The sequence below is a fragment of the Pyrus communis genome, chromosome 3 (genome assembly GCF_963583255.1).
Source record: "Pyrus communis chromosome 3, drPyrComm1.1, whole genome shotgun sequence".
Lineage (NCBI taxonomy): Eukaryota > Viridiplantae > Streptophyta > Magnoliopsida > Rosales > Rosaceae > Pyrus > Pyrus communis.
In genome coordinates this window covers 923,650-949,677 of record NC_084805.1, presented here as the reverse complement: position 1 = coordinate 949,677, position 26,028 = coordinate 923,650, and the positions used below count along the sequence as shown (strand labels likewise).

The window sequence follows — 26,028 nt, the reverse complement described above, 5'->3', positions numbered from 1 at the left end:
TGGTTAGAATGTGTTTTAAAGTTTGGTTGGTGTGTGTATTGAAGTTTGGTTGGTTAAAACATTCGTAAAATTAAACCAAGATAACATAACTTAAAGTTATAATAACAATCCTTACCAAAGAAATAATTAAGTTAAAACCACTCCACAACAATTAATACATTTTAGTTCATGCAACTTAGGTCTGGATGGTTGGGTGACATCTACTAAGTTAAATTCTGTCTTTCAGTGGACCTAAGTATTTGGGTTGGGTCCAAAGATTGAAGTTGGTCTAAAGCAGCAACACGCATACTAAACCAAAAAGACATAGTTGACCTGTAATAACACAAATTAAGCAAAGGGCAAAGCATGAAGCACACTGTGCTTATAAACAATGTTTCAGTTGGTTTTGGGTTTTAGTATAGATTCAATATGCATCCCTCTTCTGAATCCCTACAGTTTTGACGGAGGCTACGGAGGCTATACCATTACCATCCCTAACCGTAAGCAAATGTGCAAATCTGGCAGACAGTATGAAGGAACTTGGGGCCACACAAAACAGGCATTTTACCTCCAATTTGTGGTTCTCATTTCCCTCCAACTGTCTGTGCTTCATGGAAAGAACAAAAATACCCTTAAATTTTTGTCAAATCATTTTGGATCATTGTTTATTAAAGTGAGGGTATTTTTATCATTTTGGTTTTTATTTAACATAATTTTTCACGGAATGACCAAAATGATTGATAGTGGACAAATTTAGGAACCACTTATATTTATCTCAAATCTCAAAGACCAAAGTGAGAAGTTATACAAATCTCATAACCATTTTAGCTAAAAAACCTAAACTGAATTACAACCAATCAATCCTAAAGTGTGTTTTAACTTAAGTTATTGTTTTTAAATATTAATAAATTGTCCTACTTTTTTTTTATTTAAAAAAAAAAAAAAACCATCTTATAGAAGGGCCGTTTATAAATTTCGCACAAACAAAACCCACAAATTCTCAAAAAAAGGCCAGAAAAAAAATGAATTAATTGGAGGCCAACAGTACCTAGTAGCAAGCTGCAGCATGTAGAACCAGGGACTAAAACTCCTATCAATTGAAATCAAAGAATGGTTTGGGTTTTGCCTCGGTCTCCACTTGCACTTATCCATACGAAAATATCCACACAAGTTGACTTTATTTCTGACCACACAAAAAAAATAAAACACTTCAAACCGTTGTTACAAAGAGCTTTAAGAGTTTCAGTTTCATCAAGTTTTTTATTGGATTCAAAGCAAGAATGTATGATACTGCTGGTCAGGTCAGGTCATACGCTGCAGAGGTAAATTTCCTTTTTGTTTCTGATATTGTTTATTAAGTAAATTTCTTAATTAATTTTTGGTTTATTAATTCTATTATTATTTCTGGTTTCTGTGGCTGCAGTAGCTTGGGAAGCAGGGAAGCCACTGGGGGTTGAAGAAGTTGAGGTGGCACCACCACAAACAAATGAAGTTCGCTTGAAGATCCTTTTTACCTCTTTGTGCCACACTGATGTCTACTTCTGGGAAGCCAAGGTATGACATTGTTTTGAGAAATTTGTCAGAATAATTGCTTCTGAATTTCAATTATTGATCTGATCAAAATCAAATATCGACAATATAACAAAAACTGATCATTTCAGTAATTTGGATTTGAAAAATGGTCGATAGCTCTTTTTTTTTTCTTCTAACTCTTAATTATATTTCATTTTATTGATTCAAGATTCACATATTTACAACACCTAATCTAAAATGGATTTTCAATATTGCAGGGATAAAACCCTTTATTTCCTAGAATTTATGGTCATGAGGCTGGAGGGTATGTACATTTCTATCATCTTGTTACTGAATTAATAGAACATATAGGCAAATGATATGCAACTGAATCATTGATCGTGAATTAAAATTTATGTGGATTGCTGGTTAATACTTTTAGGATTGTGGAGAGTGTTGGTGAAGGGGTGACAGATCTAAAAGCCGGCGATCATGTCCTGCCGGTATTCATTGGGGAATGCATGTTAGTGAATTAGATTAAACACAATGTTGATGGTGATTAGGGAAGAACACTCAGGCTTCTTGAGAAAGAAGAAGAAGCAAATTCCGATAAAAAAATCACAGAGAATATACCTCTGCAAATTCTTCCATATATTTTGGGGCACACTCTGAGCATATGAGCTCATACAAAACAACTAATATAACCGTTGGGAGAGGAGAGAGAGAGATACAACTCAAAATTCAATCTCAGCCATTCATTCTATCCTACATTGAGATTAGAACACTTGTCACATATCAAGTCCTATGAGACTTGACTAACACATTAAATTTTAAACACATAAGCTCAGCCTATGAGCTGAAGCATTGCACCAATCAAAGCTTGCAACCTTCTTCATATCAGTTCACTAATTTACTCATTAACACTCCCCCTAAATTGTGAACTAATATCACTCTCAGATATCTGAGATAACAGAATTGATCTTTGGCAAGAGCCTTTGTGAATATATCTGCTATTTGTTCTTTGGTTAGGCAATACACCAAGTCAATGATCTCATTCTGCAAAGCCTCCTTGATAAAATGATATCTCATGTTGATGTGTTTAGTCTTCTAGTGAAAGATAGGATTCTTGGTGATTGCAATAGTAGAAGTGTTATCACAGTTTAGTGGGGTTGCAATGGTTTGTGTTTCACCAAAATCCTCCAACACAAATCTTAACCAGGTTGCTTGTGTAGTGGCTTCTGCTGCACTAATGTACTTTGCCTCAGCTGTGGATAATGAATCACAATGTTGCTTTACTGAGGACCAAGAGAATACTCCACTTCCAAAGGTGAATGCATACCCTAAAGTGCTCCTTATATCATTTTCAGATCCACTCCAATCATTGTCACATAATCCAAACATCATTGCTTCTTGACCTTCCTTGTACTCCAAGCCATAATCCAAGGTACCTTGTATGTACCTCAGCACCCTCTTAGCAGTTCCATAATGCTTATTACTTGGACACTGCATGAATCTTGCTAGTAAACAAGAAGCATACATAATGTCTGGCCTAGTTGTAGTAAGATAGAACAAACTCCCAACTACTTTTCTGAACTGTGCTTTATCTGCAGCTCCGCTATCATCATCTTTCCTTAACTTGTCACTTATAACAAGTGGAATACTAACAGGTTTACAATCCTGCAACCTAAACTTTTTGAGTAGAGAGGTAGCATACTTCTGATGAATGAAGATGCTAGTTTCAGTTTGCATAACTCTCATTCCCAGAAAGTGATGCAACAAGCCCAAATTTGTCATCTCATACTTATTCATCATGTCAGCTTTGAATTACTCCATCAACTCAACATTACTTCCAGTGTAGATTATATCATCCACATAAATTGAGACAATGAGTGTGGAGCCAAAAATAATCAAGAGGTGACACATGAATTTTTGGGTGAAAAAGACAAAATTACCCTCAAGGCATACCGGGATTCCTACGCACGAGCAGTAGGCAAGCATCCCTCAACCAAGTCAAAAGTGCCCAAAATAGGTATTTATTCAAAACCTATTTCATCCATCTTCTCCACAAGGTAACCCCCAAAACATTCCTTTTTAAATTATGTTAATTGGCTAATTAATGGATTTATTACCTAATTAATCTATTAATGACCAATTAAACTACCAATTACACCCAAAAAACACACAAGAGGCCCGTTACCTTCTCTCCCAAGGGAACCAGCCATGCCTAATATATTCTACCTCATTTTCTTTAAAGAGCTAAGTTTTCACTCTTGCTAAACACTCAAAAGATTCTTCAAACACTTTTCCCTCAAAATTCTAACTTTGGCATTGGAGGTTCTTCGGCCAAAGCTGCCCCCCCCCCCCCCCCAAAAAAAAATCATTGTGGGCGCATGAGGCTTTTGGAAGAAGAAATCATGTGTTTTGTAGGTGCAATTTTGTCCAAGAATAAGGAGGAAGAAATTTGTATCCACAATGAGTATTCATGCACCCTCTTTCCCTTTTGTGTACAAGGTTGCTTTACTGTCACTCTTCTTGAATCCACATTCTTCAAAGTAGGAATCAGTTTCCCCATACCAAGCCCTTGGTGCTTGTTTCAGCCTATAGAGTGCTTTGTGTAACTTGTACACCTTGTCTTCTTCTCATTTGACAATAAAACCCTTTGGCTGATCCGCATACACCTCTTCTTGAAGTACTCCATTCAAGAATGCAAACTTAACATCTAATTGAAACAATTTCCAATTATTCTTTGCAGCAAGAGCAATCAGTGTTCTTATGGTATCTAGCCTTGCAATAGGTGCAAATGTCTCATTGTAATCCACACCAGGTTTTTGTGCATACCTTTTTGCCACTAATCTTGCTTTGTTTTTCTGCACAGATCCATCTAGGTTCATCTTAGTCTTGTATACCCACTTCACCCTAATTATTGGCTTATCAAGTGGTATATTCACCAAATTCTAGGTCTTATTCTTTTCAATCATGTTGATCTCTTCTTGCATTGCAACTTTTCAAGCTTCATCTTGTGCCGCATCATCAAAACACTCAGGTTTAACAATGCACAGATTGTAGTGTTCATACACTTCATTCACATTTCTCCATTTCAAGGGAGTTAAATCGAAAGCTTGTGTACCCATAGAATGCATTTGCACACCTGCACTCTTAGCACTTAATCTTTCACAAGAAATGGAAGATGTTGACCTGATAGAGCTTTTAGCTTCATCTTCATCTTCATCTGTCTTTTTATACTCGGGTGAGATTAGAGAAACACATATTTCTTTCACTTTGTTTTCTACCTAGTTCCACTTCTCATTCTCATCAAATACCACATCTCTGGACACAGTCACCTTCATTGTGGTTGGATTGTGAATTATGTATCCCTTCTCACAAGATCCATATCCAATAAAGATTCCTTTTGCACTTGATGCTTCCAACTTGTGTCTCAAATTTCTAGGTATTAGTGAATAGCACACAACACCAAATACCTTGAGATGTTCAATCTCAGGTTTTCTTCCATTATAGGCTTCAAATGGTGTAACATTGCCTAATGCACTTGTAGGGCATCTACTTAATAGGTAAACTGCAATGTTGACTACCTCTCCCCATAACTTGTAGGGTAGCCCCTTCTCATGCAGCATACTTTTAGCCATCTCCACTGTTGTCTTATTCTTCCTTTCTGCCACTCTATTTTGCTGTGGAGTATAGGACATAGTGAGTTGTCTTTCCATGCCATGTGATTCACAAAATGCATTAAACTCAGTGGAAGTGAATTCTCCACCCCTATCAGATCTCTGTTTCTTTAGTGAATAACCACATTGCAGTTCAAGCATAGCTCTAAACTTCTTGAATATCCCAAACACCTCAGCTTTATTCCTCATAAAGTAGATCCAACACATTCTTGAATAATCATCAATGAATGTGAGGAAATATATGTTTCCCCTTATGGTTGGAACCTGTATAGGTCCACAAACATCAGAATGCACCAACTCTAGTGGTTCTTGTGCTCTCCAAGTAGTTTCCTTAGGAAATGACTCCTTGTGATGCTTCCCAAATACACACCATTAGCACACATCATCACTATCTTGGATTTCAGGTAGCCCTAATACCATTCCCTGTGTAATAGCTTGAGACTCCTGAAGTTTAAGTGATCAAATCTCTTGTGCCACATCTTTGCACATTTTTGTACACTTGTACTCAATGCAAGCTCTGTGTTTGTACTGAATGTGACAACCCGTCCCTAATTTTTCGATTTTATAAATTTTAGAATGATGAAGTGTACGAGCTTTTATTTTACCGTATTCTCAAAGTACTTGATTATACAAACATGTAGGCACAAGATCGAAGCTACAGTTAAAATTTTACGAAACATTGAGGACAAATTGGTAATTTCATGTTTAGACACGTCAGCGAGGGAGTGGAGGCGATAAGAGGTTCCGCAGTGCATCGAATCAAAGAATGACACTGGTATGGCTTGCCTGAAGCCTAGCTGCCTACCACAGAAATTAAGGTAGTAGACTTCAGCCCGTGCTCGTAGCCCGAGCGATCATTCCGCACTCCTCATGCCAAGTCTCGTTACTGGATATAGCTCACGAACTTCTCCTTACATAGTGGACTGGCATCATCCCCAAATGCGTCTTGGAAGATCTGGTTTGAAAACCAAGGATACTTTTTCAGCAAAAGGCATTTCACTCCAAGTCTGCCCGAGTTAGACAAACTCTGAAGAAATACAGGCAAGCAAATGTTGAGTGGTTGGTAGGAGATGCATCGGCCAAAATGCATGTTGGATCTACTTCTTCGGGGAACTCCAAGTTAGGTGCCTGAAACTCGGGGAAGTACCATTGGAGCCACAACTGAACCATCCAAGTTGGCCCATTGAGGTTACTCTCGAAGAGTTCACCTCATATCATCTCATACAGAAGATGAAAGAGGTGTGCAAAGAGAAAATGCCTCATGGCCACATTGTCAAAAGAATGAAGGGCCTCTACCAGCGGGATCCACTCCAACTTCACTCCTTTGGATTTTTTGGGGAAAACGTGCTTGTTAAGCCAATACAGAAGGAAATACATATGCTCGTGGTCCCTATTTGCAATGGCAGAAGGCAGGTTAAAGGTACTTTTTACAAAGGAGATAAAACTCGTGAAGGACTTCTCATAACTCTTGAAGGTCGAGGGAGTATACTCCAGTCGAATGATGGAGTCCGAAGTGCCTGAGCCTTCAGTAGTTAAACAAGAAGGAGAAGACCAGTCGTGGGTGATATCCACTCACCAGCCCGAGAGCCTGAGCCCAAAGACTTGGGCCATATCCAGGATAGTAGGGGACATGGGAATCAAATGTATTGGTCACATTGTTCCAAAAAATAAAAGTTGTGGTTAGAAGCTTGGGCTTGGCAATGACAATGACCTTAGAAAGCATAATAAGCTCGTAGATCCCATTGGCCATGCTTCCAAATGGGCTTAAGCTCGTCCACCCACTGTGACCAAGCTTCATCTTTCATCAATGGAAATCCCCTTAGATGAGTGGACCACTTGGAGGCCTAGATGCCAGCCTCGGCTGAGTCAGGATTTAGGGTGAACCAGGCAGCAAATGGCATGTTGTTCTCCACAACAATTGGGACTTGGGCAGTCCAGGCCTGTCCCAAAGAATGGACACCTCCTTCCTCGAAGAAAAGTGAGGAATTTAGGCCTGCCCAAAGGCGATGAAGGTCGTTGAGACGATGGCGCATAATGAAGATGCCCTTACCAGACTCACATGCAGGACGAGTTTTGGGGGCCATAGTTTGATTTCTAGGTAGGGATTGAGAGAAAGTCGAGGGTGAAGTGCAAGGTAGAACTACGAAGGCAAGGGAGTTCTGGAAAATCTGGGAATTCTGGAAGCTCGGAGAATAAAGGTTTATTCGAAATCATGGGTTAGTGCAAAGGCATTTGAGAATCTAAAACATCAACTAGAATACAATAGATATAGCAGCACATTGGCCCAACACCAACATTCATGATCCTGATAGTTCCTTTACCCTCCAACAAAACTCACACAAGTTTACATACATTGGATAAACTCCACAAGTCTGCGTATTCCCCACCTAATGAGGAAGGAAAGGTCTGCATATCACCTAGACGGCAATCTAAGTTTCTAAGTAACTGAATAATAGATGGCTGCATTTCAAAACTAAATGAAAGAAGTACAGATATACATCCAATTATACTCGGCATAAAATAATGCTTAAGATATAATTACGGACCACAGACTCAAATTATACCAATAATCCTTAAGGAACCAACAATGTCAAAACTAGTAAAGTAAGTCGAAATACATAGCAAGATCAAACATAAGAGTATCACATATACCAATGTTAATTAGATATATACACGAAGAAATAGCACCTTTACTGCTTTTGCAGAACCCTCCAGCCAGAAAGGTAGACTAATTTTCAACATCAAACGTGTACTGGACAAGCATGGCCCAATGTCTAGACCCGGCAGTTTCTTACACGATACGATGACATGACAAGAAAACGACACGAAAATAACGGGTTTCATGTCAACACGATAGTTATTCGGATCATTATCGGGTGACCCGTTAAGAACCCGTTAATAATGGGCTCTTAACGGGTATACACACGGGTAACACATGAGTAACCCGTTTTGACCCGTTAAAAAAAATAAATTTTAATTTTAAAGTTTAATTACTAAAAAATTTATTATAAAATACAATAGCTATATTGTATATATTGGTATATTTTATATTAAATATATTTTTTTGTATTATTATTCTATATAAGTTAAAAAAATTAAGTTTTATTCATTTATTTATTTTTATTATGAGAGTTTCTTATTATCATTAATAGGATAAATTTTACTTAACATGTTGTTGTCCAAAATTAAAATCAACTAGTATAGTATTAGTATAGGCAATAAGACATCCCTACAAGTATGAAAAATGTGAAAGAATATATTAACACTTGTGATTCATCATTCCTCCACGAGTAGACGATGGTTACACTTACATTATCGTTTAGATTTTTAAAACCCTCCAAATTGTCATGAATAATTTTTTTATTTGAGTGTAAAAGTAATAAAATTAATAATAATTATTGTAGAAGTGTAAGAAATGTAAAAAAAAAAAAAAAATATATATATATATATATATATATATATATACAATCACTCGTAGTGACAAGCTTTACAACTTTCATGAAGGGATCAACTTCGAAATCCGACACTATAATCCATAAACCTTAAATTTGTATTTAACCGTCGATTGTCGTTTAGGCTTTATTCTTTATATTGTATTTCCTTTTTAAAATTTTCTTTTTTGAAAACATGATCTTCTGGGGGATGTAGGAAGATGAATGGTTCGGATCTTTGATATCACGTCCCGATATTTACGGTTAATTGAAATATGAATCGATGTTATATAGTTTGTAGAGACTTTATAAACACCAAGCAATATTTTCACTAATGGTAAAACTCTGAACATAATATCAACGATCCGAACCATTCATCTTCCTATATCCTCTAATAGATCATGTTTTCAAAAAACAAAATCTGAAGAAAAAAAAAAAAATTGTGAGAAAAATGAAGTATAAATATAAACAACAATTGATGGTTAAATTTTGATCTATGGTTTATACAATTATAGTGGCACATTTCAAAGTTAAGCCCTTCACGAAGGTTGTAAAGCTTGTCATTACGAGCGTTTATATATTTTTTCTATATTTTTCACACTTCTACATTAATTAAAAAAACTATTAAAGACTTTACATAAATAATAGCCATAGGATAAATGAGAAGAGAGTGCTAATGTAGAAAGCCTCACTGAAAATATCATCAAAATAACTCTTGAAGATAATATATCAAGCCAAAATTCCAATACCATTTCCCAAGGTGATTGATGAAAATTGAAGAGTTTGATTGTAAGAAAACGTGCAAGGTTCCAAACCTTGAAACATAACTCTCTTAATTTTGCAAATCTTTTGAACATTTGATATTTTGTAATATTCTAATGTTTTATTTATTTATTTATTATGCTCTTATTTTGGTATGTAAATATGTAATACTTGAAAGACAAATGCGTTTTTATGTTTTGAATGTGATAATATAGTATGTATATACTTATTTAGTATTATGTTTTTCATTTGATTATTTATTGGTTTAAAATGTATTTTCCTTAACAAGTAACGGGTCGGGTCATTTTACCAGTTTATTTTAACGGATGTTACACGACACGATCCGTTAAGATATCGGGTATAACACGAAAACGACACGAACACAGGAAACACGACATGAATGCCAAGTCGCAATGTCTGTTAAAACAATGTACGATTGCTTTACAAAAATAACCAGTACAAATGCTTTACAAAAAAGTAGTTGGAACTCTGTTTGTATTAGAACCATTAAAAGAAAACTAACAACTACACATGCTTTACAAAAAGCCTACTTGTATCAGCAGATGTCTTTCGTGATATATAATCAAATGAGGAATCCCTCTCAATATTGGTGATATATAATATTATACACATATACATATACATATACATATATATATAATGTGGTAAAACTTCAGAAACACACCACTCTTATAGTTCTAATTGCGACACACATCTATTCTCCAAAACATTTATTTTAAAGAAGAACTATGAACATAAATATCAACTAAATTCACTTCAATTTCAAACGCAACTAAACTGTGTAAGATAAGCAAGATAACGTGAGTACTTGAATACTCAACCATGAATTACTTAGGAAATAAGGATAGCAACTACTAAAACCAACCAACAACAAATACATATAACCATGAGGGAAGGATGAATTAAGGAACAAGATCAGAAACACACCACAAAGAAGACATTGCAAAAGAGGTAGGCAAGGATACTTGCCCATCTAGTTGACAATTTGTCCTCTGAGAGCATCATCCAACCAATCTAACTGCCAAATAGGATAACGGGGTGCTATGATGTTATCTGCTGTGCTGGGATTGATGGCCGAGAAATAGGGACAGAGCCAGAGGTTTGAATGAATGATGGCATCATCAAACAACAAACTGCGGCGGTTATGCCTCACCACCAGCTCCATTCGTGGCTCCAGAAGAGGTAGGTACCAGTTGCCTTCGGAATATTGCCACAAACCTTTGGTGATCATTCTGAATCCGACTTTCGAATCCCTGCAATTGGTCAAGCTTCCTTCTCATGGATGTTGAGTAACTTGCCACAAGTCTATGCAACTCCTTATTTCCTGTTTGAGTCCTCTTATTTCCTCTGTCAGTGACTCCACCGCGCAAGTTCGGACAAGCAGACGCTGATCTATGTTGAAAACGGAGCTTTTACATTGAACGTTGAAGGCTAGATAGTCACGGACAGCTAGTTCATCAGTCCTTTTTTTTAACCCCCTCCAAGATTTTCACTTCGTTAACTTCACCCTCTCCAAAAACCCGCCACTCCTTCCCTCTGTCTTGCCCAAAATGCATAACCCCTTTAATTAAAATTAATTGTTTGTTTAATTGTCATCATGATGCAGCAAGAAGATATACAGAGGGATCCTCACCTTCACCCTTAATGATTCAATTGGAGTCCACCAGCAAAGTGAGAGAATTCTCAAAAGACTATATTGATTACTCAGGAATACAAAAGTTGATCCTTAAGGCAACGCTTACATTGCCTATTTATTCTACTTGTAATTTGCATGATTAATTATGCATATTGAATGCCATTTAAATCATGGCCTATTCATCTTCACCTTGCCCCTATCAAGTTGTGCTTCAAATTCCTCCGCTAAACGTTCTACGTCACATCACGTGGGGGACATTGGGGATGCAAAAAGCTAGACTTATTTTAGTTGTCTACCTATTTTTTTTAATTATAGTTTAGTTAGGGTTAGTTGGAATGCAAAACTATACAAATATTTTGCAGAGGACCGCTACACTAGGTGGAGCAATCCGCCCCCTAGGCCTATGCTAGCTCCGTCCTTGCTGAGAAAGAATACAACTTCAAACTCAGGAAAGATACACTAAACACAAAAACCAGAAAAAACCAATTTAATCCATCATTGCTCAAAAAGCCATCTAATTGATTCAAATAAATCACAACCCACCAAAACTCATCCAGAATCCTAACAACTAAAATTTTAAATATTACAGTATATTTTAGGAGAATAGGAACTACCCACTTCACCAAGCTACCAGATTGAAAAGAAAACAATTATATTACTGGAAAAAAAAATAATAAACTTGCAGCTTTATATTATATGGGTTCTATTTGCTTAACAGAGAATTGCGTCACAGCATATGAGCAATTAACACAACAAATCAGAAAGAAAGGTTCGTTTGCGAGAATTGGATACGCATAGGGAAGACTGAGAGGAGTATTCAATTAAAATTTTGAGGGATTGTAATGAATTTATAAATATATAAATTTTGATGGAATTTAGGAGAGTGCATTCAATTGAGATTTTGAGAGTACAAGAATTGGAGTTGATCTAAAGTAGCAAACACTAAACCGAAAAGACATGGTTGATTTATAATAACACAAATTAAGCAAGGGCATAGCATGAAGCATAATGTGCTTATGAACAGTGTTTCAGTTAATTTTGAGGTTTAGTAAGAGAATTATTATTGGCACTATAAAAATCTAATTTAGCACTTCAAACATTTTATAATTAGAAAGAAAAAAATACATTTTAAAAAAATATAGAATAAAATTTTTAAAGTGTTAATAACTTTCCTTCGTTAATTATTATGGATCGAATTTACCATCCCTAACCCCAAACAAATCTGCAAATCTGGCAGACAGTTTGAAGGAACTTGAGGCCACACAAAACAGACATTTTACCTCCGATTTGTGGTTCTCAGTGCCTCAAGGAAACAACAGAAATAACCAAGTGGAAAACTAGCTCAACGAATGGGCCTGTAAGCCCATCAAACAGGCACAAACCCAATCTTTGAATAAGTCACTAACGGGGCGGCTTGCAATAAAGGAAGAAAGGAAGACAACCTTTTTTATTCAACTCAATTCAATCTCCCTCACCATGTCAAAAATGGCGGCCATCTCTCCATCCCCTTCCTCCTCCTTCTCCAGACCCTCTCCTCCTCCTTTGCCTTCTTCCCAAAATACCATTTCCGGATTTACCCTACCCTTTTCCTCCATTCCTCACAGATCCACTCCCTTCCGCCCTCTCCGCATCTCCAATTCCCTCAAACCTAAACCCACACCCAAGCCGACCGCTGCCGCCGCCGCTACCGCCACTACCTCCTCCGACCCCCAAACTTTCACTTCCCGATATGCCCCTGACGAGCCCAGAAAAGGCGCTGATGTCCTCGTGGAGGCCCTCGAACGCCAAGGCGTCACCGATGTATTCGCCTATCCTGGAGGAGCTTCCATGGAGATCCACCAGGCCCTCACCCGCTCCTCCGTCATCCGCAACGTCCTCCCCCGCCACGAGCAAGGCGGCATCTTTGCTGCCGAGGGATATGCGCGCGCCTCCGGCCTCCCCGGCGTCTGCATCGCCACCTCCGGCCCCGGCGCCACCAACTTGGTCAGTGGCCTCGCCGACGCGCTCCTCGACAGCGTGCCGTTGGTGGCAATCACGGGACAGGTCCCCCGCCGCATGATCGGCACCGACGCATTTCAAGAGACCCCGATTGTAGAGGTAACGAGATCCATCACCAAGCACAATTATCTTGTTCTTGATGTAGAAGATATCCCAAGGATTGTCAGCGAGGCATTTTTCTTGGCCAGCTCGGGTCGGCCCGGGCCGGTTTTGATAGACATCCCGAAAGATATACAGCAACAGCTTGTGGTTCCCAATTGGAACCAACCCATGAGTTTGCCTGGCTACATGTCTAGGTTGCCCAAGTCCCCCTCCAACTCCCACCTGGACCAGATTGTTAGGTTGGTCTCTGAGTCCAAGAGGCCCGTTTTGTATGTTGGCGGCGGCTGTTTGAACTCTAGCGAGGAGCTGAGGCGCTTTGTGGAGCTTACCGGGATCCCGGTTGCCAGTACTTTGATGGGTCTCGGTGCCTTTCCGAGCTCCAACGAACTGTCCCTCCAAATGCTTGGAATGCACGGCACTGTGTGCGCTAATTATTCTGTGGATAAGTCTGACTTGTTGCTTGCCTTTGGGGTGAGGTTCGATGATCGTGTCACGGGCAAGCTCGAAGCTTTTGCTAGCCGAGCAAAGATTGTCCACATTGACATTGACTCTGCAGAGATTGGAAAGAACAAGCAGCCTCATGTCTCGGTTTGTGCGGATGTGAAATTGGCACTGGCAGGGATGAACCGGACATTGGAAAACAAAGGAAGCAAGCTTAAACTTGATTTCTCGGCTTGGAGGGAGGAGCTGAATGAGCAGAAAGTGAAGTATCCGTTGAGTTTTAAGACTTTTGGGGAAGCCATTCCTCCACAGTATGCAATTCAGGTTCTCGACGAATTAACTGAGGGGAATGCAATTATAAGCACCGGTGTTGGGCAGCATCAAATGTGGGCGGCTCAGTTTTACAAATACAAGAGGCCTCGCCAGTGGTTGACATCCGCGGGATTAGGTGCCATGGGTTTTGGATTGCCTGCTGCTATTGGGGCTGCGGTTGCAAATCCAGATGAAATTGTTGTTGACATTGATGGTGATGGAAGTTTCATGATGAATGTCCAGGAATTGGCAACCATAAGAGTGGAGAATCTGCCAGTGAAGATAATGCTGTTGAATAATCAGCATTTGGGAATGGTGGTTCAGTGGGAGGATCGGTTCTATAAGGCAAACCGGGCTCACACTTACTTAGGGAACCCGTCAAATGAATCGGAGATATTCCCTAATATGCTGAAGTTTGCAGAGGCTTGCGGGATACCAGCTGCCCGGGTGACGAGGAAGGAACATCTAAAGGAGGCAATTCAGAAAATGCTGGACACTCCTGGTCCGTACTTGTTGGATGTAATAGTACCCCATCAAGAGCATGTGTTGCCTATGATCCCCAGCGGCGGTGCCTTCAAAGATGTGATCACCGAAGGTGATGGAAGATCGTCTTATTGATTTCGATGGCAGCGCAGGCCAGGACAGGTCTCCATCCTTTCTATGTACACAGTTTTGAGATGTGCTTTTCTTTTTAAAATGTTTGAGTTGCTTACTATGTAATTGTCTGAATTAGCTTGAACAAGTTGTACTTTGAATTATCGTTTCTATGATTTGTTTCAGTACCTGCAAATGTAGGTTGTACTCGACACACACACACACCCGCGCGTCTACAAGGAAGCATATGCCAACAATTGAAAATCATTCAAAATCCAAAAAATTTAGAGAGTTGAGTTTTGCAACTCAGAGTCAGGTGGGTTCGGAGGGACCGCCAGTCAACAAAACGCAAGGCTTAGATCTATTCCAACCCTTGCAGTAAAACTCAAAACTTTAGGTTTTAAACTCATCCCAACTTGTTTCAACTCTTGGGGCCAATATGAGTTTTCTAGAGCAAATTTAGGCTAGAATTCTCCTTAGGTTAGTGAGATGGCCCATCATATATGTGTATTTTTTTAGTTCTATATTTATAAATTCATTAAACCCAACGGTTAAGATCAAATATGATTAAATACAACGGTAAAAAAAAAAAATCTAATAATCTAAATTTAAATCTAATGGCGAAAATAATTATTAAAAAAAAAATTCATGTGTTTCATATTTTTGGATAGTGTTCCACGAGTTTCATAGTGTTTATTTAGTAATTTTCAATATTTATCAAAATCTAAATATTTTTAGGTTAAAAGGTTCATAAAAAAAAAAAAAAATTTAAGTTACTTTTAAGGAAAAAAATTATTTTAAATTCATTATTTAATAATCTCGGACTAAAAATTTAACTCAAAAAGTTGAAGCAGAAAAGCTGTTTCTAAAATTTAGGTTTTAACTCAAGAAATGAAGATGGTCTTAGGGAGCTATTGGTACGTAGACATGACAGAATGGGATGAGGTTTAACCTACCAAAGAAATATTTTGCAATATTTTTCTATTTGAACACTACATACACGATTTAGTAACACGTAATTTTAGCTCCCACAAATCATTGTAAATTTTTTATTATTGAATTCATTGGATCCGACGGTTAAAGATTGAAAAGAGAAGCAGTAAAAATGAGTACATGAATAGGAAAAGACAAATTAGACAATTGAATTGAGAAGTGAGTTTAGGTTTGGGAATAAACCACAGTGAGGCTAAAACATTTTGGACTCCGAGAAACAGGTATCAATTTTCCTGGATGAAAATAGTAATTTTAGTCTCCGTCTACATGCAGTATTTCCATCCCTTAATTTGACCTCCATCTTTCCTTAATTTGAATAATTTTTTCTATTTAAATCCATACTCTTATCTGAGAGGTTTACTATCTAAACCCACCACAAATAGAATCAACCACCAGAAACCAAACCTAACACACACACACACACACACAGAGAACAATCAAGGCCTTTTGCTTCCCAAAAAGAAAAATACTACAAAAAATCAATGATGATTTACATATTGAAATTTTATTCGATCCCACGGAATTACGATTGGGCTAGTTTTGACAAAATAGCCAAGTCCAAAATCTTAACATCAAGAGTGTCATCTACCTTCACAATTCCGTCTGTGCCATCAACACCAATCAGCTTACCGGTCGCACCTCGTAGTGACCCGCCCATGATCTTTATCTTATCACTTTTCTTCGGTACCACCGCCTCCATTTCATTTGGAAGTGCTATTATAGTTTCCCCGTTGCCACCCGACCCAATAGCTACCCTACAGGAGCCATCCTGTACCACGAAACATCGTACTCAGTATCTCCAATAATTACATAGGTACTTAAACAGTATTTCTTTTAGTATCTATTTCAATGATAAACATCGAACAAGATCATTCTCCGACAAAACTCAGGCAGTTAATAGATAACATACGAAGGGCATCCGAAACCAAAATCCAAAACAGTTTCATAGCCTACTCTTTATCTCTTGTCCTACCTAGTTCATATCTCAACTAGTCGTAAGTGAATGCACAATCACTTGTAGATTATAATTTGTAAAACTCACCAAATCCATTATGTCCATTCCTTTGCGGGTCAAAATATCATTTTACTTGGTAAATATCACAAAAATTTCAAAATTTCAAAAATTCGGAACATAGTTTAATGACATACCGGAAGCACTTCTCTCACAGCACCAGTAGTTTCCTCTCCAGAACTGTGTACACTGACCAATATGTCTGGGAGGAACCACGGTCCTTCACTGTCCCCACCTGCTAGAAGATGTAAGATTAGAACTCAAATGTGGAGTATAGAACTCTAGCAAAGCCAAGAACATACATATACACGTGTGATAAATATATTCCCAAACATTCCCGTCCCCCAAGATTGATCAGCAAATTACATTCCCAAACAACCCATTTCACAAACCATGTAAGGACATAGGAATTTTTTTTTCAACGTTTGTACAAGCTCGATAAATAGGCCACTTCCTCATTCTGATTGACAGTTTTAGGCATTAAAATTTCTCAGGCAATCAAAATTTAGGGCAAGTTCGATAACATTTTGTTTTTAGTTTCTCTCTAAAGATTTTATTTCTTTTTTACTTTAGCTCCTGCACTGTAATACATACCATGATAATACTATTCCTTACTACAGATTTATGTGGTTTCGATTAAGCACTAAGTTCGACAAACTTGTCCAGCCCTCTCCTGTCATCCTCACCCTAGTCACTAACAATCTTGTCCAACTAGGCAATTGCTAGGCATAGCCTCTGTAACAAACACTTTCACAGCACCATGGCTGAATGGCCAAGCCCAGTCATTTATCCCTGGTGACATGTTATCATCTATTATTTTGATTGATTTAAGACAAAAAGGACAGTTGATCAAAGAGTAACTTGAGCAAACAAATGAGGGCCAAGCAATTTGTTATTAGTTTAAATAAAATCTTCCGACAGATTATCCAATGAACAGTTACAACTCCTACAACAGCCTCCTAAAGAGCTCTAGGATGCCAAATACTCCAGAACCCCCATGTGATTGTACCCATAAATAGATAACGACAGTTTCTGATGTCGTTATTGTTGTAGGGATACCATTACCACCTAGGCTTACACCTTAGCAACCAGTACACAACAGGGGAAATAACAGTTTAATTCAGCACTACAATATAATTAAAATAGAAGAACTGAGCTTCAAACCTATAACAGGAGACAACATATCCAGACCACCAGTGCCTGGTGTCATTGGCTGCCCTCCAGGGGTTCCAGGAAGGTAGGATGCCGAATTTGGTGTCATAGGCTGGCCACCTGGAGTTGATGGCAAGTAAGGGCTCGGAGCATTTGCTGCAAGAGGGATATAAAATAAACCACTTAGAATAAATATAAGAGAAAGTAAAGGGATCTATGCAATGAAAAACATGTCTTAACAAAATTTGTTTCAAAGAAACAAAAACTAAACGTACCATAAGCGGAACTACTGTCCCTCGGTGTACCAGCTTCACTATAATTTCCACCAGGAGTGTTTGCCCAACCTGAACCAGGAGTTGGTGCTTCATACGCCCGCGAAGGAGGACTTCCTGGCTGAAATCCAACAAATTACAGCTACTTAAGCAGAAAAAAGGATACAGACATCCCTACCCAAAATGAGAACACATGCATTCATACTGACCTGATACTGTGGGCTAGCACCCCAAGAAGCAGGGTTTCCTTCCTCCCAGTTATCCCTGATTTACTCACCATCAAATATCAAAGAAACATCAGTGGCAACCAAAGACTTGGCCACAAGGCACTTGTTGACTAAATAAATAAAAAAATAAAAAAAATAAAACTTGAGTTGTTGAAGATATAATGATTATGCAATGAAAAGTGGTTGGTTGGAAACATACTTATCCATTTTAGAGTCCTAATCCAAATCAGATTCTTATGAGCACTAGATAATAGAGTTTAATTAATGAAATAAAGTGGTGTATAATCAACATGAATAAAGTTTCTCTGTTTCGCCTTTGAGGGTTAAAGAAATTGAGTGCATGCCGTTTCTTTATTCTCCTCTGTTTTCCTCCTTACTAGTCTTGTCTACATGCTACCCCAACCTTATGAACTACATTTGGCAGAGCTTATTACTTCAACTAAATTTCAAAATAAATAAAGAAAAATAGTTATTCAGGCGCAAACCTAGCTGGACTCATAGGTGCATATGGATTCCATGCTCGGTCACGCATAGGAGTCCTCATGCCATCATGTATAGGTGTTGCTGCAAGGAGTACATAAGATGAATAAGTATATCAGTCCAATAATGTCACTGCCAAATAAGATATGGTCCAAATAATGAAGTAAATACCAGAACTCAAACCAGAGATTACATTTTAATTATAAAAAAAAATGTCAAACACAGCAATTAAATAACAAACCTGCAGCATCCCTCATAGGAGTCATATATGGATGGAGAGGAGTTCGAGAAGGATGCATGGGAGTCTCACTTCCCATACCGTAGCGAGATGTATCACTGGAAAACAGCTATATTAGAGTTGACAAAAAGCATGCTAAATACCGGGAAAAAAGAACTAAAGTGAAATGTATAATTACCGATAAGGTGTGGTAACAGCCACATTATCAGAAATACAATTACGATCAACTGCAAGCATAACAGAAGTGTTATGGCCCAGAAAGATACACAAATAACCAAGGAGACAAGAAATCCTAGACTTGCCTGTAACAACCTTCATTTGGGACTCCAACTCAACCCGTACATTTGGTCCCTTAACCTCAACAACACGTCCACGATAACCCTTATAGGCACCCTGGCGAATCTTTACTGTAGTCCCAACCAAGCCATCATGCCCTCGTCCACCTCTATTCCTTCCTCCATCTGGACCATAGAAGTAATAACTTTTTTCAATAAAATATAGCCCAATATATATAGAAAATGTCGTTAGAAGGACAAGGAAAGTTTAAGCATAATATGAAAAAAATTAGAGAGCAATGAGCATTGAACATCTGGAACATACAGTTAGATGGAGGTCCTCCTCTAGAAAACCTATTCGGGGACTGAGGAATACGAGGAGGAGTTCTGAGGTGGTCATATCGTGAATTGGAGTTACCCTGTAGATCATAGGAGTGGGATAAAAGTATCAAGAATCAAAACTAACTAAAAAGAATACAGAGTTCACATCTACAGAAAAAGAGCACACAGGGTTTACATTTCTATCGCCATTAGCACGTGAACCTCCCACAAGAGCACAATTATGAGACTTAACACAGATAAAGCCTGCATGCTCCAGGTGATGGCGATCAAAGATGAACAAGACTCCTCTGTATATGTGTTGCACAGGACCCTGTTTCCCCTATCATGCCAAAAGTGGTGGTTATATATAGCCTGAGATGAACAAAATATAAAAATGAGGTAAACCAAACAAGCAATATAGATCTCATCTCACCTCACAAGGGCCATCAATGACCCTCACAACATCCTTCACAGATACCTTGTGTTTATACTTAACTTCCACAGGAAAACTCTTCTCAATCTTGCATTTGACCTCTCTTAACTTGACAAGGGCAACCTCAGGTCTATCAGGAACTCCCTTAAGAACCTGGAAACAGGTAATAATAATGAAACGCACAAAAGAGCACGAGATAGACTGTATATTGAGATTAAATACCTGAAATGTTTGTCAAAAATAAAAAATAAACTGAGTGCATACCTGGAATGCTTCACTTTCTACGCGTATGATTACACCGAAGCTATTATTACTGCATCACATCAAAGACAAATTAAAGTTAAATAATTAAGCATGATACAGATGACTGGTCACCATGGAATAGCAACTCACTCCAGTAGCACGAGATCATGAAGCTCATATGCCCCAATTCTGGTAATACCAGATGTCACCTCAGAGCTCTCCACAACATCATCAGCAAACACACGGATCTTCAAAGAAGAAAAACATCATTTAAATTCCACATTACTATTTTACAAGAAAACTATTCCTGAAGTCCATGACTTTGCTCCTAAAAGGACAGAGGAAAACAATACTCACATGTTCTTTCGTTACATCAGACAAGATGATGAGAACATGCTGCTCAACCTTAACAACCATACCAGTTGCACCTTCCTGAGTGCCAGATACAACTTTCACATGATTCCCAGGTTCGAAGTATTTGCAAAGCTCTTTTTCATTGATGGCAAGTGTTTTCTGGAAAATCAAATCCCAGTAAGAACAAGTAGCCACACCACTAAATCAATAGATCAATAGGAATATTGAAAATTAATTCAGATATCACATCAAAAAACACCACAATAAGTACTTCTTACTGGGAGTTCTTTCATTTCGGGTCTGATATGAACAGTCTCCTCCTCAACTTTCTCAACCCATCCTTTCAAATTTTTTAGATCTCCCTTGACAACAATAACTGCATCGCCCTTCAGAAAGTGTCCCTTCTTTCTGTTTGAAAATAAAGTTGACAGACTTGCAACATCTCCATCACCATTCTCGCTGGGCTTCCGAAATTTTTCAAGTTCGTCAAACGTGGGATGTATGTTCTGAGTACTAATTGATTTGATTGATACTGCTTTATACAGGAAACCATCTTTAAACATCATGCCATTAATCGTCTGATAATAATCACCAGTCATCCGATCTTGTTTACGATCTCCAAGAATATGCAGTTCCCTGAAAAAAGTTTACAAGGGGCAGTGTAAGAAGTTAATCTAACAATACATTGACTGGAGGCACCATTGTAAGAAAGTTTTACAGTATTACCTTGCTTCCTCAATATTTAATAAACGTGGAGGAGGAACAAATGCTTTTGTTCTCACAACTTCTCTGCCATCCTGTGTCATAAACAAGTCATCTCAAATTACCCTGATCAATGTGATTGGATAATACATGCTTATGGGGAGGCGGAAATATTACAAAAAATGATAATTCCAAGAATCAATTTGATGAAAGCATACTTCAATAAATGGATAAAATAGGAATGAAAATAAAAAGATTACACATGCACACAGAGAAGACTTGGACAGACACAACAAAAAATATAAGACGAACTTTACCATTTTATTTGCAAGAGCTTGTAAATCAATCCTTGGAATTAATTTAACTGTAACTCTCTGCCGCACATTGTCCACATCCGCAACCTATAGAAAATAAGTGTAGCAGTTAGACAAAGTATCACAGGACACTGTAAGAAAAATACCATCCCTACCTGGGCAAGGTCTCCTTTATATGTCCCACTCTTCATTCTGACCCACGTATCCCTAGAAAGATCAACAGCCTTGCTTTCAACCGAAAGAACATCAGTCATTTCTCTAATTGGAACAAGCATTATTTTCTGGCCAAATATATTGCGCAGACCTTTGCAAGCCTGAAACCAAAACAAATACAATAATCAAAGACATAAGAATTTCCATATGGTGCAAATGTCAAATTTAGCCTTATGTGGATACATAAACCATCACAAATTTATGCATATGCCAACAAAAGCATACCTCCCTCACATGGGCTTCTTTGTCCGCTTCAACGTATACATAGTTTTTAAGGTGGTCAAGAGCAATAACAGATCTGATCTGCAGTTCAGGTTTATCGATATACTTTTGCATTAAGCAAACAGCTACCTCCCGCTCACGACCGATCTGGTAAGCATTAGCAAATAAATCATTAGCGTTCCCTCAAAAATTGGAACTATGACCTTATGATGCAAGAGAAATAATCATACCGCACATTTCACCATCCACAACTTTGGGTCCCTAACAGAAGGTAAAAGAGCTTGCTGATCCACATCTGTGGTGTCTTCATCATACTCCCTATGACTTGACTTCCCATACCGCTCTTGAAGATTTCTCTCAATCTCTTCAAGATCTTCTTGCTCATCTTCTTGCATCAACGGCCGATGACGCATCCTTCTACCATCCTCTTCTTCAGGTAGATCAGGTGCATTATCAGCAATAAAGTCTGCACAAAGACAATTTAACAATCATCACCACTACATGGGAATGGAAAGAAAATCACCATGATTTCTTATTTACTCCACATCCCCATCAAACTCAGGTGGAAATTAATCATCATGCACACACGCATGAAGAGATAATTACAGCCGTTCTATAAACCTTACTTAGAAGGGGAAAAAAAACATACACAGAATCAATTGAAATCAATTTAATAAAATAATTTAATTATTTAAATTTGAACAGATATCTACATAAACTGTTCGGAAGACAAGAATTCCATGGAAAATTACTTAAAACTGAAAGAAAAAAACAAGAAAAAATGGTTGAATTCAACAGCACTTTCTTATTTTATCTCTGATTCTAACAGGAACATACATAGCATTATTCATTGTGATGAGACACTTGTCCCTCCATTACTCAAGTGAAAGTCACCACCCCACACAGCTTATTTAAGAACTTCCTAGCAAAAGGACAAGCTTGTTTTCTCATGGTTTCTTGCCAAGTTAACAAACCCACCAAAACAAAAAAATAAAGAAACGGCCAAAGTTGACCTTTAGCCATACTTAATCTCTAGACATTTTTGAAATGAAGGCCTATAACCTAATTCTATCGAGAACACGAGTTTCTAAACAGATTAAGGGCCACTGGTGTATACTTCAGCTCCCGGTGTAGAGGAAGGGAAATTGGACGAATTCACATGCCTCCTACGAATTGAGTTCTTCCCATAGTCCTTCTCGTAGACCTCTTTTATCATAATTCCTAATCTTTCATAATTTTGATAGTGACATTACAAGCCAGTCTTCTAGAGGGTCAAATTTCTTAGCATCCCAAACGATATGGCAATTAATTATAAAAAGAACCATATTACAAGACATAACTCATAAAAACTCGCAAAGATTATTCAGTGGATATAAGTCCGCAATTACAGGGACCACGAAAAATAACTCCAGCAAAGGAGGCATGAATAGTACTAAACTCATTTCTCCTCATAATGATACCATTTTGCACCTTTACTTGGATATCCGACGAACAAGGAAAATCAGATGATTATTTATAAGGCCCAAAGACTTCAAATACACCCATATAACATTTAAAGCTTACCCAAAAGAAAAAGAAGAAACTAGAACTATGAATGAAAACAAATCCCGGTAAAACAAATCTATCAATAGACGTGATTAACACCAAAATTCACTTTCGTATGGAACAACCGTAGTTCAAACTTACAAGAGAACAAAAAGAAGACATTGATCAGTCTGAAACTTGTAAGAACCTAAGTACAACCATAATCAAAGGATTCCCACAACACTAATACACTACCGTTCCCGAATCACTTACAATTCATTACCAGCATTTGTCGACTAAAATTTCTATAACATTCATTAATGCCAAAATAGCTTATAACCTAAATTCCAACCCAGTCCAAATTCATAACCCTAAATCTCAAAAAAAAAAGCAACAAAATTTCTGTAAAATACCAACAAAAAGGTTAATAACTAAACAAAACAAGAGTAGAAAAAGGAACAGTAGAGCGTACCATCATCCCCCTCCTCGTCTTCTTCTTCTTCGTCGGTATCGACCTCGGCCTCAATGTCGAGAAACTGCGACCCAGAGGGCCTCTTGTTCTTCCTCTTACGACTCGCACCACCACCACCACCACCACCATAAGCCTCGTCATCCTCATCGTACTCCTCTTCCTCCTCGTCATCGTCCTCCTCTGCTACATCGTCTATGAAATCCGATCTCCTCCGCTTCTGACTGGGCCGCCGTCCTCCTCCTCCTCGTTCCTCCTCTTCCTCCTCGTCGTCCTCGTCTATAGCTTGGTCCGGGTCGTATTCTTCCTCTTCCTCCATCTCGTCGTCATATTCGTCTCTGTGACGAGCCATGGCTGTGATGGATTCGGATCAAATTTGGGGGTCTAGGGTTTTGGTAGGAGAGAGTGGCGTTGCCAATCGCGCGAATACCAGAAATGTGTTTATATTACCATCCCTTCCATATCAAATTCATTAAATCCAAAACCACATCCAAAATCAAATAGTAAACTAATTACATGAACATTGGCTAATTTGCTTCGAATTAATTTTACAACACCGCCAACGACAAAACCAATCTTATTATGGGAGGTGGGTGGTATGGATCATAAAACGTCATTGCGCACAGTTTTGCGTTAAATTTTTTATTAGCTTAAAGTATTTTATATATTTTCTTTAAAGTTTTTTTTCTAAGTCTTATTAGATATTTTCGTACTTATTTTGTCATGAACTTCTGTTTCATAATTATATCTTCTAACCATAGTATCTGTAAGTATCTGCTTCAAATTTTTCAATTTGTTTGACTTTCCCTTCCATTAGTACTCAAAACTAAATCCAAATTCAACCAAGAAACCATCCTATTCCACATATTTTCAACATTTCATCAAATATATCAAAGAAAAATGTCATGTAGGTAGTTTTTGTAATTTAAAATATGTTTCCATGATTTGTTTCATTCAAACGTGGACATTTGGGTGTTGATTGATGAATTATTGCATCATTTGTTTTCTTCTCTTACGATCAGGAGTGGGCACAATTCAGTTTAGCCTGGTTTTACTTTTAAATTGGAATCGAAAAATATCAACGGTTTAGTTCGATACGATTTCGTTTAAATTTATTATTAAAATCATACGATTTGATTCACACTGATTCCAATCCAATTTATACTGATTGACGGATCTATCCAAAATTATACATAATTTTTTAAGAGCACCTTGTTTTCGGTGTGCATATTCATATCAGGTTCATCGGCTTGGCAGAGAGAGCAGTAGCCTCCAATTAATGGGGAGAACAAGAGATAAGTGTTCCTCTTCTGCAATGATTATACACTGACATCAATCCCGGGTCCTTGGTCCTACGATAAATGGATGCTTAATTGCTTATGGATTGAATTACGCCCACTCACTAGTCAGAAGCATTTATTTGTTACGTTTTTGAGCATTTTGTATTTGCTCATAAAGTTATGGCAATTGATTTTAGCGTGGAACTACAATTTTGTTCGTGGTATCATGACATGTTAGTCTACGTACGAAATCTAACGACTACACATACTGTATACATGATAAGCATTGTGAGAATAAGAACGGTTGCTAACTTAGCAATGGTTATGGCCTAAACATAGGAAGAGCGTATAAAAAGAGTGTTAGCAATTTTTGTACTAACTTTTTATATTTTCTAATGACACGTGTCATTTTATTCCACTAAAAGTTTTTTACTAGAAATTAATGATGAAAAATAGAAAATATAATTTGAAAAGCATTAAAGGTCCTTTTTATGTAAAAAATTACGCGTATCATTTAAAAAGGTGAAAAGGTCCAAATATAAAATTTAGTGCAAAGGTTGCTAACATTTTTCTATAAAAAAAATACAAGAAGAGAAAGCATCAAAGCCAAGCATCAAAGCCAGCCAAGCTAGTACATGTGTTTTCCATTTCATCATTTAACTATTTCATTTGTGTACAAACTACATTGGGAAAACTCTGGTAAAGGATAACGTGGCCACATACCCTTTTTATCTTCCACGCATCTCTCTTCATTTCTATTATTTGATTTTTTTCAATTCATTCGATCCAACGGTTGAAAATTAGGAAGGGACGTGCAAAAGGTAAAAAAAAAT

General features: G+C 37.8%; 2 protein-coding genes and 1 long non-coding RNA gene across 3 annotated transcripts; 2 read left to right on the top strand and 1 right to left on the bottom strand.

The window, feature by feature from the left end:
* The first annotated feature begins 1,131 nt into the window (after positions 1–1,131).
* Positions 1,132–3,742, top strand: LOC137728840 (uncharacterized). The gene is made up of 3 exons (XR_011067945.1): positions 1,132–1,301; positions 1,403–1,533; positions 1,770–3,742. It is a non-coding gene; the product is annotated as an uncharacterized lncRNA (long non-coding RNA).
* Positions 3,743–12,462: 8,720 nt separating this feature from the next.
* On the top strand, positions 12,463–14,667 carry LOC137728839 (acetolactate synthase 1, chloroplastic-like). The gene has a single exon (XM_068467617.1). The coding sequence runs from the start codon at positions 12,501–12,503 to the stop codon at positions 14,493–14,495; it is 1,995 nt and encodes a 664-aa protein (XP_068323718.1). The 5' UTR covers positions 12,463–12,500; the 3' UTR covers positions 14,496–14,667.
* A 1,222-nt stretch (positions 14,668–15,889) lies between these two features.
* LOC137729250 (putative transcription elongation factor SPT5 homolog 1) lies at positions 15,890–24,422 on the bottom strand. The gene is made up of 22 exons (XM_068468122.1): positions 23,919–24,422; positions 22,153–22,388; positions 21,926–22,069; positions 21,643–21,801; positions 21,491–21,574; positions 21,198–21,268; positions 20,750–21,107; positions 20,475–20,630; positions 20,268–20,365; positions 20,139–20,187; positions 19,875–20,027; positions 19,638–19,781; positions 19,446–19,539; positions 19,148–19,306; positions 19,024–19,072; positions 18,849–18,943; positions 18,613–18,691; positions 18,110–18,164; positions 17,904–18,021; positions 17,641–17,784; positions 16,614–16,711; positions 15,890–16,233 (listed from the first exon to the last, which is right to left on the bottom strand). The coding sequence occupies exons 1-22, from the start codon at positions 24,265–24,267 to the stop codon at positions 15,988–15,990; spliced, it is 3,138 nt and encodes a 1,045-aa protein (XP_068324223.1). The 5' UTR covers positions 24,268–24,422; the 3' UTR covers positions 15,890–15,987.
* Between the last annotated feature and the right edge of the window lie 1,606 nt (positions 24,423–26,028).